The sequence below is a fragment of the Gavia stellata genome, chromosome 12 (assembly GCF_030936135.1).
Source record: "Gavia stellata isolate bGavSte3 chromosome 12, bGavSte3.hap2, whole genome shotgun sequence".
NCBI lineage: Eukaryota > Metazoa > Chordata > Aves > Gaviiformes > Gaviidae > Gavia > Gavia stellata.
In genome coordinates this window covers 5,232,857-5,249,129 of record NC_082605.1, presented here as the reverse complement: position 1 = coordinate 5,249,129, position 16,273 = coordinate 5,232,857, and the positions used below count along the sequence as shown (strand labels likewise).

At 63.4% G+C, this 16,273-nt stretch overlaps 2 protein-coding genes across 2 annotated transcripts; both read left to right on the top strand.

Moving 5' to 3' along the window:
* Positions 1–1,195: 1,195 nt before the first annotated feature.
* Positions 1,196–6,236, top strand: LOC132317917 (PHD finger protein 7-like). The gene is given in 10 exon segments (XM_059823430.1): positions 1,196–1,226; positions 1,564–1,655; positions 1,749–1,850; positions 2,131–2,255; positions 2,337–2,554; positions 2,557–2,692; positions 2,910–3,023; positions 3,176–3,294; positions 3,479–4,291; positions 6,178–6,236. Coding segments are annotated over 10 exon segments (1,809 nt in total).
* A 1,245-nt stretch (positions 6,237–7,481) lies between these two features.
* On the top strand, positions 7,482–12,522 carry LOC132317916 (PHD finger protein 7-like). The gene is made up of 11 exons (XM_059823429.1): positions 7,482–7,512; positions 7,850–7,941; positions 8,035–8,136; positions 8,417–8,541; positions 8,623–8,785; positions 8,872–8,978; positions 9,195–9,308; positions 9,461–9,599; positions 9,916–10,222; positions 10,610–10,702; positions 12,464–12,522. The coding sequence occupies exons 1-11, from the start codon at positions 7,482–7,484 to the stop codon at positions 12,520–12,522; spliced, it is 1,332 nt and encodes a 443-aa protein (XP_059679412.1).
* The last annotated feature ends 3,751 nt before the right edge of the window (positions 12,523–16,273 follow it).

Genomic DNA, 16,273 nt, shown 5'->3' with positions numbered 1-16,273 from the left:
TCCTCGTTGTGGGGTTAACTAGAAGGCTTTTATTAATGATCAAGCGGTGATCAAATGGTAAGTAATCGATGATGGAATGACAATCAAATGGTAATCAAATGGCGATTAAGCAATAATTGAATGGCAATTAGAATCATAGGGTCATTCAGGTTGGAAAAGACCCTTAAGATCATCGAGTCCAACCGTTAACCTAACCCTGCCAAGTCCACCACCAAACCATGTCCCTAAGCGCCCCGTCTGCATGTCTTTTAAATACCTCCAGGGAAGGTGACTCAACCACTTCCCTGGGCAGCCTGTTGCTGAAACGCTTGCAAACCCTCGGCCCAGCGATCCAGCCTGTCCAGATCCCTCTGTAGAGCCATTCTACCCTCAAACAGATCAACGCTCCCACCCACCGCCTCCACAGCTGCCCCACAGCCGCTTGCAGTTTCCTACCCCACCCAGGAAAGGCGCACAGTGCTTCTGAAAGGCAGTTTATTGCCATGGAAAAAGGCCATTTCCGCCGTGACTCCCCAGCTTGCGGACCAGCTGCTTTTTGTTCTGGAGGCAGCACATCACCAAAGCGCTGAGGAGCTCAGGGGAAAGACGTTGGGCCACCTGCGACACTTAGGTGCCGTCCCGAGGCCCTGTGCTGTGCCCCGGCCACCCACCGCGTCTGAGCGGATGGGACGTGTGAGCGTGGGCACGGCTCAACGGTGGCTTCTGGCCCCTCTGCCGGGGAGCCCAGAACCAGAGGCAGTACTGCAGGAGCAGCCGCCCCGGTTACGCGGGTGCCGAGGGCTCGGGCCCCCGCCTGGGCACTTCACAGCCACCCCTGTGAGGCGGCGGCCGTCTCGGAGCGGGTGGCAGGTGGCCGAGCCCGTCCCTGCCCGTATTTGGGGCGCAGGCAGGCCAGCGGTGCTGATGTCACAGCGGGCACTGTGACCCGCGGGGCCAAGCCCACAAAAAGGAGCGCTGGGCTCAGGCCGTGCGCCAGTGCGACCTGGTGAGGTGAGGGGAGGGACGGGGCTTGCGCGGGGCTGCCGAGGGAGGAGGGGGGCCCCACGTCTCGGGGCTCTGGGCCTGTGCTGCAAGCTCACCTGCGCCTCGCTTCTCCTTCAGAGTCAGCAGAGGAGCATCTGGAGGAGACACCCCGGCGCTGCTGGGACAGAGACTCTCCAAACGCTCACTGTTGATGTGTGCCATGTCCGCAAGGATGGAGAGGGCCCCCGCCTCGACGGAGCAGGGTGAGAGCAACGTACCCCTCCCGCAGCCTGGCAGAGGGGTTGTCGGGGCGGTCAGCGTGGGGCCGAGAGCGGTGGCAGGGCGAGGGAGGCAGGAGCTCCCCAAGCGCCCCGGGGCAGGGCCCCTCCTTGCCTCAGCAAGCCCGGCCCAGGCTGGGCAGTGGGCGCCTGCTGGGACACCCGGGCCTGCAATGCCCCCTTCCTCTCCAAGGCCTCCGGCCCTGCCCATCAGCCAGCTAGGCAGGGACAGAGCAGGCCCTCGGGGGCAATCCCGCAGGGACGCTGCCCCCGGCCCCGCAGAGGTGCTCATTCCCGCTGCCATTTGCTCTCTCCCCTCCAGCGTGCATGCTGTGTCGCCGGGCAGAGGCTGACCCGGACATCTGTGGGCGCAAACTGGAGAAGGAAGGGCTCTGTGCCCACGTGTTTTGCCTGGTGAGTTTCTCCGGGGCTCCTTCCAGCTTTTCCACAGGCAGTCCCTGCCACACTCGCCTCATCAGCTCCTCCCTCGTCTTTCCTCTTCTGCAGTTTTTCGCCAACGAGCTTTACCAGCAACGGCTCAAGGAATTAGGACTCATGGGATTTCTCCCTGAGGATATTCGACGCACCATCCAGCGGGCAGCGCAGAAGGTGAGGACCCGACAAGAACAGGGAGATTTGTGCCAGGAGAGGGTTGCAGCAGCTTAGCCCAGGCCCCAAGAAAGAAATCCCAGCCCTTCCAACCAGCTCTGGGACAAAAGTCTTGCTCCCAGCAGCTCCACAGAGGCCCCAGCACAGGTGCCTCGGCCGCCAGGCATGTCTGCGGGCTGTGTCCCAGCAGCGGCTGCATCCTGCGCCCTGCCCGGAGGTGTGGGGCTGGCGGTGGAGACCCTGAGGCTGCCGCTGATGGGGGCTGCTCTGCCCTTTCCAGGACTGCTTCGTCTGTGGCGAGAATGGGGCCGCCATCACCTGCCACGAGACGGACTGTGACCGCAGCTTCCATCTCCCCTGTGCCGTGGAGGGTGGATGCGTCACCCAGTTCCTTCCTCAGTACAGGTACCTCCTCTCCCCTCCTCGCCACCACCGGGGAAGGACCCAGCAGTTCTCACCTCGCCCATCCCTTTCCTCTTCCCCCAGGTCCTTCTGCTGGGAGCACCGCCCAGAGCAGGCAGTGGAGGCGGCTCCGGAGGAGAACACCACCTGCCTCATCTGCCTGGACCCTGTGGGGGACAGAAAGTCCTACGGCACCATGGTGTGCCCAGCGTGCAAACACGCCTGGTTCCACAGGGGCTGCATCCAGGTAGGAGCCCTTCCCTTGGCCCCGGGCCACGGCAGGCGCTCAGCAGCACCAGGGCCTCACTCGTGCTCCTTATGTTTCTCCTGCAGGGACAGGCTGCGCGCGCTGGCATTTCTTGCTTCCAGTGCCCGCTCTGTAGAGATAAGGAAGAGTTTGTCCTGGAAATGCTCACCGTGGGGATCCGAATCCCCTTCAGGTTGGTGTCGCCCTGCCTGGCTCACAGGACACGAGGGTGCAAGCGCTGTGCCGTTGCCAGGGGCTGCCCCTGCAGTCCTGGCCCTGCGCTGTCCCGTGAGTCTGGGCGTCAGCTTCATGGAGGAGTTGGAAACAGGGCAGGGGGGAAGAGCAGGGATGTCCTGCATCTGCCTGATGCCGGGGCAGCAGGGGCTCATCAAGTTTCCTTTCTCCATCAGGCTGCCATCATGGGAGAACAGCCGTGCATACGCAGCACTATATGAGAGGCACGGCCGCTGCGATGCCAGCGAGTGCCTTTGTCCAGGAGGCAGGGAGCAGGCAGAGGAAGAGGGGTAAGTTGCCAAAGCTGCACCCCGGAGCTCTGCACGGGATCTCTGTCTCGCCAAGGGCTCGAAGCGGAAGGACTAAGAACAAGAGCTCTGCCGGACAGTCCTGAGCTGCGGCCACTCTGTCCTCACAGCCATGAACCCGTTTGCTTCCCCAGGCCCTGGCAACTGCTCCTGTGCTGCTCCTGTGCTGCCGAGGGCACCCACAGACGCTGCGCCTACTCGGGGAACAGCACGGCCAGCTGGGAGTGCAACAGCTGTGCTGGCCTGGGCACCGGTAAGAGGCAAAGCACCCGCGTGCCCCTGGGCTGGGGCCAGGGGCCAGGCAAGGCCTGGTGGTGGGTGCCCAGGGTGGGCTTGGAAGAGCCTCTTTGCTCCCGGACAGCCGGGCGCACCGCACTGGCCTATCCTGCCCTGGGCCTGGGGGGCCGTGCCCTTGACCTTCCCGCTTCCCCTTGCAGACTCCAGTACCGCCTCGGAGCTCGCCGGCCCCAGCACTGCCAGCCAGTCAGGATCGGGGCCTTCCCACGACTCTCCGGCACCCGAGACCAGCAGCCCCAGCACCAGCAGCCAGGCGGCATCGGGGCAATCTCTCGCATCTGTGGTGCCCGAGATCAGCAGCCCCAGCACCGCCAGCCAGGCGCCATCGGGGTCCTCCTGCGGCTCCCCGCCACTTCAGGACAGCCTCCGCTCCAGCCCCCCTGGGCCCGAGCGGGTGCGAGAATGCTCCCGCTTGCAACGTCGGGCCCAAACACCATACAGCCGGCCCAGCAGACACGGTGGCAGGAGCCGTGCGCCAGCACCGAGTGCTGAGAGCAGCACTCCCAGCCAGGCGGTGCTGGGGCTGTCCCACAGCTCGCTGGTACCGGAGACCAGCAGCCCCAGCACCAGCAGCCACGAAGCGTCGGGGTCCTCCTGCGGCTCCCCAGCACTGGACACCAGCAGCTCCAGCGCCGGTAGCCACGCAGCATTCGGGCCGTCCCATGGCTCCCTGGCACCAGAGACCAGCAGCCCCGGCAGCGCGGCACCAGGGCCATCCCACGGCTCCCCAGTGCTTGAGGGCAGCAGCCGCTCCAGCCCACCTGGGCCCAAGCGGGTGCGAGACCGCTCCCGCTTGCGACGTCGGGCCCAAACTCCCTACAGCTGGCCCAGAAGACGCCCTGAGAGCAGCCGCGCCCCAGCACCAAGCGCTGAGAGCAGGAGCCCCCGCCAGGCTGCGCTGGGGCCGTCCCACGGCTCCCCGGCACCCGACATCGGCAGCCCCAGCACCGCCAGCCAGCTGCCATCGGGGTCCTCTGCCTTCCCAGCGCTCGACAGCGGCAGCTGCTCCAGCCTCCCTGGGCCTGTGCGGACGCGAGACCGCTCCCGCTTGCGGCGTCGGGCCCAAAATCCATACAGCCGTGCGCCGTCCCCGAGTGCTGGCCCTCCTCCCCCTCCACCGGCACAATAAAGTTGGCCGTTAACCTCTGCACTGGGAGATTCCACGCTCATTTGTCGGCTTCCTCCTCCTCTCCCTTTCCCGAGGGGCAGCGTTAGGGGCAGGGCCTGGAGGGTTGTCCTCTCCCCGGGGCTTGGCAGCACCTTCCCTAGACCTCCCTCCTTGCGGGCTGGCCTTGGCCGGCTGCCCAGCGCCATGGCCGCGTGCTTCGGGCCTCGCTGGCCCCGCAGCCTGCTCAGTTTCCCCGCGGGAAGTTCACACCCACCCCCGGGACCGGGGCTGGCCGCCTGGCTCCCGGCAATGTGGGCCGCGCCCGCCCACCCGGCATGGCCCTCGTGGCTCACCCCCCCAAAATCACACGCCCCGGCCCCAGCGACTTTTGACGCGCTTCAACTCCGTTGCGTTCTGGACAAGGCTACACCCCATTTCCTAGCCTCCTTGCCTAGGGTAGTGAGAATTGTGGCAAAGTGGCAAAGCTGCTTTTCTTTAATAGTTCCCTTCAGTGTCACGTCTGTATTGGCGACATGAAGATCTCTGCAGGTTGTGTTTCTACAGGAGCCAAAGGGCATCGCCCGTTCCCCAGGGCCGGGTCCTGTTCCCCAACAGGATTGCTGCTGGACCAGCTGAAGGCTTCCTTCTTGCAGTGTAAGCCAAGAAATCCTTTTTTCACAGACATTGCAAACACCTGGTAAGGAATTTCCTCCACAGGGTTCAGGAGGGTCAGAGCGGTACCTGCTACTGAGGCCTTGAGTCCCCTCGTACGCCCTTGAGAGCAAGAACATCCCATACGCTCTACAGAAGGGTAATGGGGGGCCTGGGAAATGTCAGTCATCCGAAAGGATTTCCCTCCTGTTGGAGACCAGCAAGTACCTTTCCAGTGCAGGAAGGAGAAAAGATTCGCTTGCAGAGTGACTGCTGAAGGGCTCTGTGGCGTTGGCGGAGAGCTAGAAGGCTGAAGCATAGAATCCCGGTGAGCAAAGCGCGAAGGAAATCCCGTGGGGTGGCCGTGCAGATTTGAACAACCCTCTGCTCGTCAGGCAAACTACAGGTGGTCTTAAGGTGTGTGCCTTCCTGACAGGCCTTAATGCAGCATGAAAGGGGATTCGTTACATGAGGCAGCAGCTGTCCTCTCTGAGGAAGGCAGGGGAACCTGGGAGACCTGATGGGCTTTTCTGCCAGCAAAGAGGCAATGAGGAAGGAAAGGAGGTCTCGAGGGTCCCAAAGAGAACTCGGTGGCAGCACTTTGTCCTTCTGTTCTTGACTGCTGTGATTGGGAAGACGTGAGGTCTAGACACGGCCAGAACAGGCAGGGCTCTTCAGGGGGAGTGCGACGTGAGCTCCCAGGCACTCCCGAGCACCGGAGCTCGAATGGAGCTGGCCCAAGAGCTGTGGTCACGCACGGCCTCGCTCTGAACGGAGGTGCTTGTTGCCTGGCACCGGCCACCTCTGTGGGCACCTCGCTAACGGAGCTCTGGAACGCCCTGGCGTCGAAAGGAAGGCCGAGCGAAACCTCAGAAAGCCTGCTGAGAAGGAAACCCTGAGCAGCAGAGTTTGGCTTGCAAGGTGGCTGGTAGAAGAGGATGGCTGAGGACACTCTGAAAGCAGGAGCTGAAGGAGGCAGCCTGGGCAGCCTCTAGGCACTCTCAGCAGTGTCGGCCAGCTAGTATTGTGGAAGGGCTTCTGGGGCTTTCAGGTTTCTCTCAGTCCTGAATTGCGTTTCAGACCTGGATTCTCCAATGCTGGATTTCGCATTCCTCTTTTCCTACTCCGGTGGCGCCTGAGACACTGTCTGGTTTTTGTCCTGGTGTCGCAGGTGAATTATTCAGAGCAGTCCTCGTTGTGGGGTTAACTAGAAGGCTTTTATTAATGATCAAGCGGTGATCAAATGGTAAGTAATCGATGATGGAATGACAATCAAATGGTAATCAAATGGCGATTAAGCAATAATTGAATGGCAATTAGAATCATAGGGTCATTCAGGTTGGAAAAGACCCTTAAAAGCATCGAGTCCAACCGTTAACCTAACCCTGCCAAGTCCACCACCAAACCATGTCCCTAAGCGCCCCGTCTGCATGTCTTTTAAATACCTCCAGGGAAGGTGACTCAACCACTTCCCTGGGCAGCCTGTTGCTGAAACGCTTGCAAACCCTCGGCCCAGCGATCCAGCCTGTCCAGATCCCTCTGTAGAGCCATTCTACCCTCAAACAGATCAACGCTCCCACCCACCGCCTCCACAGCTGCCCCACAGCCGCTTGCAGTTTCCTACCCCACCCAGGAAAGGCGCACAGTGCTTCTGAAAGGCAGTTTATTGCCATGGAAAAAGGCCATTTCCGCCGTGACTCCCCAGCTTGCGGACCAGCTGCTTTTTGTTCTGGAGGCAGCACATCACCAAAGCGCTGAGGAGCTCAGGGGAAAGACGTTGGGCCACCTGCGACACTTAGGTGCCGTCCCGAGGCCCTGTGCTGTGCCCCGGCCACCCACCGCGTCTGAGCGGATGGGACGTGTGAGCGTGGGCACGGCTCAACGGTGGCTTCTGGCCCCTCTGCCGGGGAGCCCAGAACCAGAGGCAGTACTGCAGGAGCAGCCGCCCCGGTTACGCGGGTGCCGAGGGCTCGGGCCCCCGCCTGGGCACTTCACAGCCACCCCTGTGAGGCGGCGGCCGTCTCGGAGCGGGTGGCAGGTGGCCGAGCCCGTCCCTGCCCGTATTTGGGGCGCAGGCAGGCCAGCGGTGCTGATGTCACAGCGGGCACTGTGACCCGCGGGGCCAAGCCCACAAAAAGGAGCGCTGGGCTCAGGCCGTGCGCCAGTGCGACCTGGTGAGGTGAGGGGAGGGACGGGGCTTGCGCGGGGCTGCCGAGGGAGCAGGGGGGCCCCACGTCTCGGGGCTCTGGGCCTGTGCTGCAAGCTCACCTGCGCCTCGCTTCTCCTTCAGAGTCAGCAGAGGAGCATCTGGAGGAGACACCCCGGCGCTGCTGGGACAGAGACTCTCCAAACGCTCACTGTTGATGTGTGCCATGTCCGCAAGGATGGAGAGGGCCCCCGCCTCGACGGAGCAGGGTGAGAGCAACGTACCCCTCCCGCAGCCTGGCAGAGGGGTTGTCGGGGCGGTCAGCGTGGGGCCGAGAGCGGTGGCAGGGCGAGGGAGGCAGGAGCTCCCCAACCGCCCCGGGGCAGGGCCCCTCCTTGCCTCAGCAAGCCCGGCCCAGGCTGGGCAGTGGGCGCCTGCTGGGACACCCGGGCCTGCAATGCCCCCTTCCTCTCCAAGGCCTCCGGCCCTGCCCATCAGCCAGCTAGGCAGGGACAGAGCAGGCCCTCGGGGGCAATCCCGCAGGGACGCTGCCCCCGGCCCCGCAGAGGTGCTCATTCCCGCTGCCATTTGCTCTCTCCCCTCCAGCGTGCATGCTGTGTCGCCGGGCAGAGGCTGACCCGGACATCTGTGGGCGCAAACTGGAGAAGGAAGGGCTCTGTGCCCACGTGTTTTGCCTGGTGAGTTTCTCCGGGGCTCCTTCCAGCTTTTCCACAGGCAGTCCCTGCCACACTCGCCTCATCAGCTCCTCCCTCGTCTTTCCTCTTCTGCAGTTTTTCGCCAACGAGCTTTACCAGCAACGGCTCAAGGAATTAGGACTCATGGGATTTCTCCCTGAGGATATTCGACGCACCATCCAGCGGGCAGCGCAGAAGGTGAGGACCCGACAAGAACAGGGAGATTTGTGCCAGGAGAGGGTTGCAGCAGCTTAGCCCAGGCCCCAAGAAAGAAATCCCAGCCCTTCCAACCAGCTCTGGGACAAAAGTCTTGCTCCCAGCAGCTCCACAGAGGCCCCAGCACAGGTGCCTCGGCCGCCAGGCATGTCTGCGGGCTGTGTCCCAGCAGCGGCTGCATCCTGCGCCCTGCCCGGAGGTGTGGGGCTGGCGGTGGAGACCCTGAGGCTGCCGCTGATGGGGGCTGCTCTGCCCTTTCCAGGACTGCTTCGTCTGTGGCGAGAATGGGGCCGCCATCACCTGCCACGAGACGGACTGTGACCGCAGCTTCCATCTCCCCTGTGCCGTGGAGGGTGGATGCGTCACCCAGTTCCTTCCTCAGTACAGGTACCTCCTCTCCCCTCCTCGCCACCACCGGGGAAGGACCCAGCAGTTCTCACCTCGCCCATCCCTTTCCTCTTCCCCCAGGTCCTTCTGCTGGGAGCACCGCCCAGAGCAGGCAGTGGAGGCGGCTCCGGAGGAGAACACCACCTGCCTCATCTGCCTGGACCCTGTGGGGGACAGAAAGTCCTACGGCACCATGGTGTGCCCAGCGTGCAAACACGCCTGGTTCCACAGGGGCTGCATCCAGGTAGGAGCCCTTCCCTTGGCCCCGGGCCACGGCAGGCGCTCAGCAGCACCAGGGCCTCACTCGTGCTCCTTATGTTTCTCCTGCAGGGACAGGCTGCGCGCGCTGGCATTTCTTGCTTCCAGTGCCCGCTCTGTAGAGATAAGGAAGAGTTTGTCCTGGAAATGCTCACCGTGGGGATCCGAATCCCCTTCAGGTTGGTGTCGCCCTGCCTGGCTCACAGGACACGAGGGTGCAAGCGCTGTGCCGTGCCAGGGGCTGCCCCTGCAGTCCTGGCCCTGCGCTGTCCCGTGAGTCTGGGCGTCAGCTTCATGGAGGAGTTGGAAACAGGGCAGGGGGGAAGAGCAGGGATGTCCTGCATCTGCCTGATGCCGGGGCAGCAGGGGCTCATCAAGTTTCCTTTCTCCATCAGGCTGCCATCATGGGAGAACAGCCGTGCATACGCAGCACTATATGAGAGGCACGGCCGCTGCGATGCCAGCGAGTGCCTTTGTCCAGGAGGCAGGGAGCAGGCAGAGGAAGAGGGGTAAGTTGCCAAAGCTGCACCCCGGAGCTCTGCACGGGATCTCTGTCTCGCCAAGGGCTCGAAGCGGAAGGACTAAGAACAAGAGCTCTGCTGGACAGTCCTGAGCTGCGGCCACTCTGTCCTCACAGCCATGAACCCGTTTGCTTCCCCAGGCCCTGGCAACTGCTCCTGTGCTGCTCCTGTGCTGCCGAGGGCACCCACAGACGCTGCGCCTACTCGGGGAACAGCACGGCCAGCTGGGAGTGCAACAGCTGTGCTGGCCTGGGCACCGGTAAGAGGCAAAGCACCCGCGTGCCCCTGGGCTGGGGCCAGGGGCCAGGCAAGGCCTGGTGGTGGGTGCCCAGGGTGGGCTTGGAAGAGCCTCTTTGCTCCCGGACAGCCGGGCGCACCGCACTGGCCTATCCTGCCCTGGGCCTGGGGGGCCGTGCCCTTGACCTTCCCGCTTCCCCTTGCAGACTCCAGTACCGCCTCGGAGCTCGCCGGCCCCAGCACTGCCAGCCAGTCAGGATCGGGGCCTTCCCACGACTCTCCGGCACCCGAGACCAGCAGCCCCAGCACCAGCAGCCAGGCGGCATCGGGGCAATCTCTCGCATCTGTGGTGCCCGAGATCAGCAGCCCCAGCACCGCCAGCCAGGCGCCATCGGGGTCCTCCTGCGGCTCCCCGCCACTTCAGGACAGCCTCCGCTCCAGCCCCCCTGGGCCCGAGCGGGTGCGAGAATGCTCCCGCTTGCAACGTCGGGCCCAAACACCATACAGCCGGCCCAGCAGACACGGTGGCAGGAGCCGTGCGCCAGCACCGAGTGCTGAGAGCAGCACTCCCAGCCAGGCGGTGCTGGGGCTGTCCCACAGCTCGCTGGTACCGGAGACCAGCAGCCCCAGCACCAGCAGCCACGAAGCGTCGGGGTCCTCCTGCGGCTCCCCAGCACTGGACACCAGCAGCTCCAGCGCCGGTAGCCACGCAGCATTCGGGCCGTCCCATGGCTCCCTGGCACCAGAGACCAGCAGCCCCGGCAGCGCGGCACCAGGGCCATCCCACGGCTCCCCAGTGCTTGAGGGCAGCAGCCGCTCCAGCCCACCTGGGCCCAAGCGGGTGCGAGACCGCTCCCGCTTGCGACGTCGGGCCCAAACTCCCTACAGCTGGCCCAGAAGACGCCCTGAGAGCAGCCGCGCCCCAGTACCAAGCGCTGAGAGCAGGAGCCCCCGCCAGGCTGCGCTGGGGCCGTCCCACGGCTCCCCGGCACCCGACATCGGCAGCCCCAGCACCGCCAGCCAGCTGCCATCGGGGTCCTCTGCCTTCCCAGCGCTCGACAGCGGCAGCTGCTCCAGCCTCCCTGGGCCTGTGCGGACGCGAGACCGCTCCCGCTTGCGGCGTCGGGCCCAAAATCCATACAGCCGTGCGCCGTCCCCGAGTGCTGGCCCTCCTCCCCCTCCACCGGCACAATAAAGTTGGCCGTTAACCTCTGCACTGGGAGATTCCACGCTCATTTGTCGGCTTCCTCCTCCTCTCCCTTTCCCGAGGGGCAGCGTTAGGGGCAGGGCCTGGAGGGTTGTCCTCTCCCCGGGGCTTGGCAGCACCTTCCCTAGACCTCCCTCCTTGCGGGCTGGCCTTGGCCGGCTGCCCAGCGCCATGGCCGCGTGCTTCGGGCCTCGCTGGCCCCGCAGCCTGCTCAGTTTCCCCGCGGGAAGTTCACACCCACCCCCGGGACCGGGGCTGGCCGCCTGGCTCCCGGCAATGTGGGCCGCGCCCGCCCACCCGGCATGGCCCTCGCGGCTCACCCCCCCCAAAATCACATGCCCCGGCCCCAGCGACTTTTGACACGCTTCAACTCCGTTGCGTTCTGGACAAGGCTACACCCCATTTCCTAGCCTCCTTGCCTAGGGTAGTGAGAATTGTGGCAAAGTGGCAAAGCTGCTTTTCTTTAAAAGTTCCCTTCAGTGTCACGTCTGTATTGGCGACATGAAGATCTCTGCAGGTTGTGTTTCTACAGGAGCCAAAGGGCATCGCCCGTTCCCCAGGGCCGGGTCCTGTTCCCCAACAGGATTGCTGCTGGACCAGCTGAAGGCTTCCTTCTGGCAGTATAAGCCAAGAAATCCTTTTTTCACAGACATTGCAAACACCTGGTAAGGAATTTCCTCCACAGAGTTCAGGAGGGTCAGAGCGGTACCTGCTACTGAGGCCTTGAGTCCCCTCGTACGCCCTTGAGAGCAAGAACATCCCATACGCTCTACGGAAGGGTAACGGGAGGCCTGGGAAATGTCAGTCATCCGAAAGGATTTCCCTCCTGTTGGAGACCAGCAAGTACCTTTCCAGTGCAGGAAGGAGAAAAGATTCGCTTGCAGAGTGACTGCTGAAGGGCTCTGTGGAGTTGGCGGAGAGCTAGAAGGCTGAAGCATAGAATCCCGGTGAGCAAAGCGCAAAGGAAATCCCGTGGGGTGGCCGTGCAGATTTGAACAACCCTCTGCTCGTCAGGCAAACTACAGGTGGTCTTAAGGTGTGTGCCTTCCTGACAGGCCTTAATGCAGCATGAAAGGGGATTCGTTACATGAGGCAGCAGCTGTCCTCTCTGAGGAAGGCAGGGGAACCTGGGAGACCTGATGGGCTTTTCTGCCAGCAAAGAGGCAATGAGGAAGGAAAGGAGGTCTCGAGGGTCCCAAAGAGAACTCGGTGGCAGCACTTTGTCCTTCTGTTCTTGACTGCTGTGATTGGGAAGACGTGAGGTCTAGACACGGCCAGAACAGGCAGGGCTCTTCAGGGGGAGTGCGACGTGAGCTCCCAGGCACTCCCGAGCACCGGAGCTCGAATGGAGCTGGCCCAAGAGCTGTGGTCACGCACGGCCTCGCTCTGAACGGAGGTGCTTGTTGCCTGGCACCGGCCACCTCTGTGGGCACCTCGCTAACGGAGCTCTGGAACGCCCTGGCGTCGAAAGGAAGGCCGAGCGAAACCTCAGAAAGCCTGCTGAGAAGGAAACCCTGAGCAGCAGAGTTTGGCTTGCAAGGTGGCTGGTAGAAGAGGATGGCTGAGGACACTCTGAAAGCAGGAGCTGAAGGAGGCAGCCTGGGCAGCCTCTAGGCACTCTCAGCAGTGTCGGCCAGCTAGTATTGTGGAAGGGCTTCTGGGGCTTTCAGGTTTCTCTCAGTCCTGAATTGCGTTTCAGACCTGGATTCTCCAATGCTGGATTTCGCATTCCTCTTTTCCTACTCCGGTGGCGCCTGAGACACTGTCTGGTTTTTGTCCTGGTGTCGCAGGTGAATTATTCAGAGCAGTCCTCGTTGTGGGGTTAACTAGAAGGCTTTTATTAATGATCAAGCGGTGATCAAATGGTAAGTAATCGATGATGGAATGACAATCAAATGGTAATCAAATGGCGATTAAGCAATAATTGAATGGCAATTAGAATCATAGGGTCATTCAGGTTGGAAAAGACCCTTAAAAGCATCGAGTCCAACCGTTAACCTAACCCTGCCAAGTCCACCACCAAACCATGTCCCTAAGCGCCCCATCTGCATGTCTTTTAAATACCTCCAGGGAAGGTGACTCAACCACTTCCCTGGGCAGCCTGTTGCTGAAACGCTTGCAAACCCTCGGCCCAGCGATCCAGCCTGTCCAGATCCCTCTGTAGAGCCATTCTACCCTCAAACAGATCAACGCTCCCACCCACCGCCTCCACAGCTGCCCCACAGCCGCTTGCAGTTTCCTACCCCACCCAGGAAAGGCGCACAGTGCTTCTGAAAGGCAGTTTATTGCCATGGAAAAAGGCCATTTCCGCCGTGACTCCCCAGCTTGCGGACCAGCTGCTTTTTGTTCTGGAGGCAGCACATCACCAAAGCGCTGAGGAGCTCAGGGGAAAGACGTTGGGCCACCTGCGACACTTAGGTGCCGTCCCGAGGCCCTGTGCTGTGCCCCGGCCACCCACCGCGTCTGAGCGGATGGGACGTGTGAGCGTGGGCACGGCTCAACGGTGGCTTCTGGCCCCTCTGCCGGGGAGCCCAGAACCAGAGGCAGTACTGCAGGAGCAGCCGCCCCGGTTACGCGGGTGCCGAGGGCTCGGGCCCCCGCCTGGGCACTTCACAGCCACCCCTGTGAGGCGGCGGCCGTCTCGGAGCGGGTGGCAGGTGGCCGAGCCCGTCCCTGCCCGTATTTGGGGCGCAGGCAGGCCAGCGGTGCTGATGTCACAGCGGGCACTGTGACCCGCGGGGCCAAGCCCACAAAAAGGAGCGCTGGGCTCAGGCCGTGCGCCAGTGCGACCTGGTGAGGTGAGGGGAGGGACGGGGCTTGCGCGGGGCTGCCGAGGGAGGAGGGGGGCCCCACGTCTCGGGGCTCTGGGCCTGTGCTGCAAGCTCACCTGCGCCTCGCTTCTCCTTCAGAGTCAGCAGAGGAGCATCTGGAGGAGACACCCCGGCGCTGCTGGGACAGAGACTCTCCAAACGCTCACTGTTGATGTGTGCCATGTCCGCAAGGATGGAGAGGGCCCCCGCCTCGACGGAGCAGGGTGAGAGCAACGTACCCCTCCCGCAGCCTGGCAGAGGGGTTGTCGGGGCGGTCAGCGTGGGGCCGAGAGCGGTGGCAGGGCGAGGGAGGCAGGAGCTCCCCAAGCGCCCCGGGGCAGGGCCCCTCCTTGCCTCAGCAAGCCCGGCCCAGGCTGGGCAGTGGGCGCCTGCTGGGACACCCGGGCCTGCAATGCCCCCTTCCTCTCCAAGGCCTCCGGCCCTGCCCATCAGCCAGCTAGGCAGGGACAGAGCAGGCCCTTGGGGGCAATCCCGCAGGGACGCTGCCCCCGGCCCCGCAGAGGTGCTCATTCCCGCTGCCATTTGCTCTCTCCCCTCCAGCGTGCATGCTGTGTCGCCGGGCAGAGGCTGACCCGGACATCTGTGGGCGCAAACTGGAGAAGGAAGGGCTCTGTGCCCACGTGTTTTGCCTGGTGAGTTTCTCCGGGGCTCCTTCCAGCTTTTCCACAGGCAGTCCCTGCCACACTCGCCTCATCAGCTCCTCCCTCGTCTTTCCTCTTCTGCAGTTTTTCGCCAACGAGCTTTACCAGCAACGGCTCAAGGAATTAGGACTCATGGGATTTCTCCCTGAGGATATTCGACGCACCATCCAGCGGGCAGCGCAGAAGGTGAGGACCCGACAAGAACAGGGAGATTTGTGCCAGGAGAGGGTTGCAGCAGCTTAGCCCAGGCCCCGAGAAAGAAATCCCAGCCCTTCCAACCAGCTCTGGGACAAAAGTCTTGCTCCCAGCAGCTCCACAGAGGCCCCAGCACAGGTGCCTCGGCCGCCAGGCATGTCTGCGGGCTGTGTCCCAGCAGCGGCTGCATCCTGCGCCCTGCCCGGAGGTGTGGGGCTGGCGGTGGAGACCCTGAGGCTGCCGCTGATGGGGGCTGCTCTGCCCTTTCCAGGACTGCTTCGTCTGTGGCGAGAATGGGGCCGCCATCACCTGCCACGAGACGGACTGTGACCGCAGCTTCCATCTCCCCTGTGCCGTGGAGGGTGGATGCGTCACCCAGTTCCTTCCTCAGTACAGGTACCTCCTCTCCCCTCCTCGCCACCACCGGGGAAGGACCCAGCAGTTCTCACCTCGCCCATCCCTTTCCTCTTCCCCCAGGTCCTTCTGCTGGGAGCACCGCCCAGAGCAGGCAGTGGAGGCGGCTCCGGAGGAGAACACCACCTGCCTCATCTGCCTGGACCCTGTGGGGGACAGAAAGTCCTACGGCACCATGGTGTGCCCAGCGTGCAAACACGCCTGGTTCCACAGGGGCTGCATCCAGGTAGGAGCCCTTCCCTTGGCCCCGGGCCACGGCAGGCGCTCAGCAGCACCAGGGCCTCACTCGTGCTCCTTATGTTTCTCCTGCAGGGACAGGCTGCGCGCGCTGGCATTTCTTGCTTCCAGTGCCCGCTCTGTAGAGATAAGGAAGAGTTTGTCCTGGAAATGCTCACCATGGGGATCCGAATCCCCTTCAGGTTGGTGTCGCCCTGCCTGGCTCACAGGACACGAGGGTGCAAGCGCTGTGCCGTTGCCAGGGGCTGCCCCTGCAGTCCTGGCCCTGCGCTGTCCCGTGAGTCTGGGCGTCAGCTTCATGGAGGAGTTGGAAACAGGGCAGGAGGGAAGAGCAGGGATGTCCTGCATCTGCCTGATGCCGGGGCAGCAGGGGCTCATCAAGTTTCCTTTCTCCATCAGGCTGCCATCATGGGAGAACAGCCGTGCATACGCAGCACTATATGAGAGGCACGGCCGCTGCGATGCCAGCGAGTGCCTTTGTCCAGGAGGCAGGGAGCAGGCAGAGGAAGAGGGGTAAGTTGCCAAAGCTGCACCCCGGAGCTCTGCACGGGATCTCTGTCTCGCCAAGGGCTCGAAGCGGAAGGACTAAGAACAAGAGCTCTGCCGGACAGTCCTGAGCTGCGGCCACTCTGTCCTCACAGCCATGAACCCGTTTGCTTCCCCAGGCCCTGGCAACTGCTCCTGTGCTGCTCCTGTGCTGCCGAGGGCACCCACAGACGCTGCGCCTACTCGGGGAACAGCACGGCCAGCTGGGAGTGCAACAGCTGTGCTGGCCTGGGCACCGGTAAGAGGCAAAGCACCCGCGTGCCCCTGGGCTGGGGCCAGGGGCCAGGCAAGGCCTGGTGGTGGGTGCCCAGGGTGGGCTTGGAAGAGCCTCTTTGCTCCCGGACAGCCGGGCGCACCGCACTGGCCTATCCTGCCCTGGGCCTGGGGGGCCGTGCCCTTGACCTTCCCGCTTCCCCTTGCAGACTCCAGTACCGCCTCGGAGCTCGCCGGCCCCAGCACTGCCAGCCAGTCAGGATCGGGGCCTTCCCACGACTCTCCGGCACCCGAGACCAGCAGCCCCAGCACCAGCAGCCAGGCGGCATCGGGGCAATCTCTCGCATCTGTGGTGCCCGAGATCAGCAGCCCCAGCACCGCCAGCCAGGCGCCATCGGGGTCCTCCTGCGGCTCCCCGCCACTTCAGGACAG

Bases quoted from the DNA above. Each gene is read 5' to 3' on its own strand.
- LOC132317916 (XM_059823429.1), top strand. From the start codon at position 7,482: ATGGAGAGGGCCCCCGCCTCGACGGAGCAGG. The intron at 7,513-7,849 runs GTGAGAGCAACG...TCTCCCCTCCAG, and splicing joins CCCCGCCTCGACGGAGCAGG to CGTGCATGCTGTGTCGCCGG. The intron at 8,786-8,871 runs GTAGGAGCCCTT...TTTCTCCTGCAG, and splicing joins TCCACAGGGGCTGCATCCAG to GGACAGGCTGCGCGCGCTGG.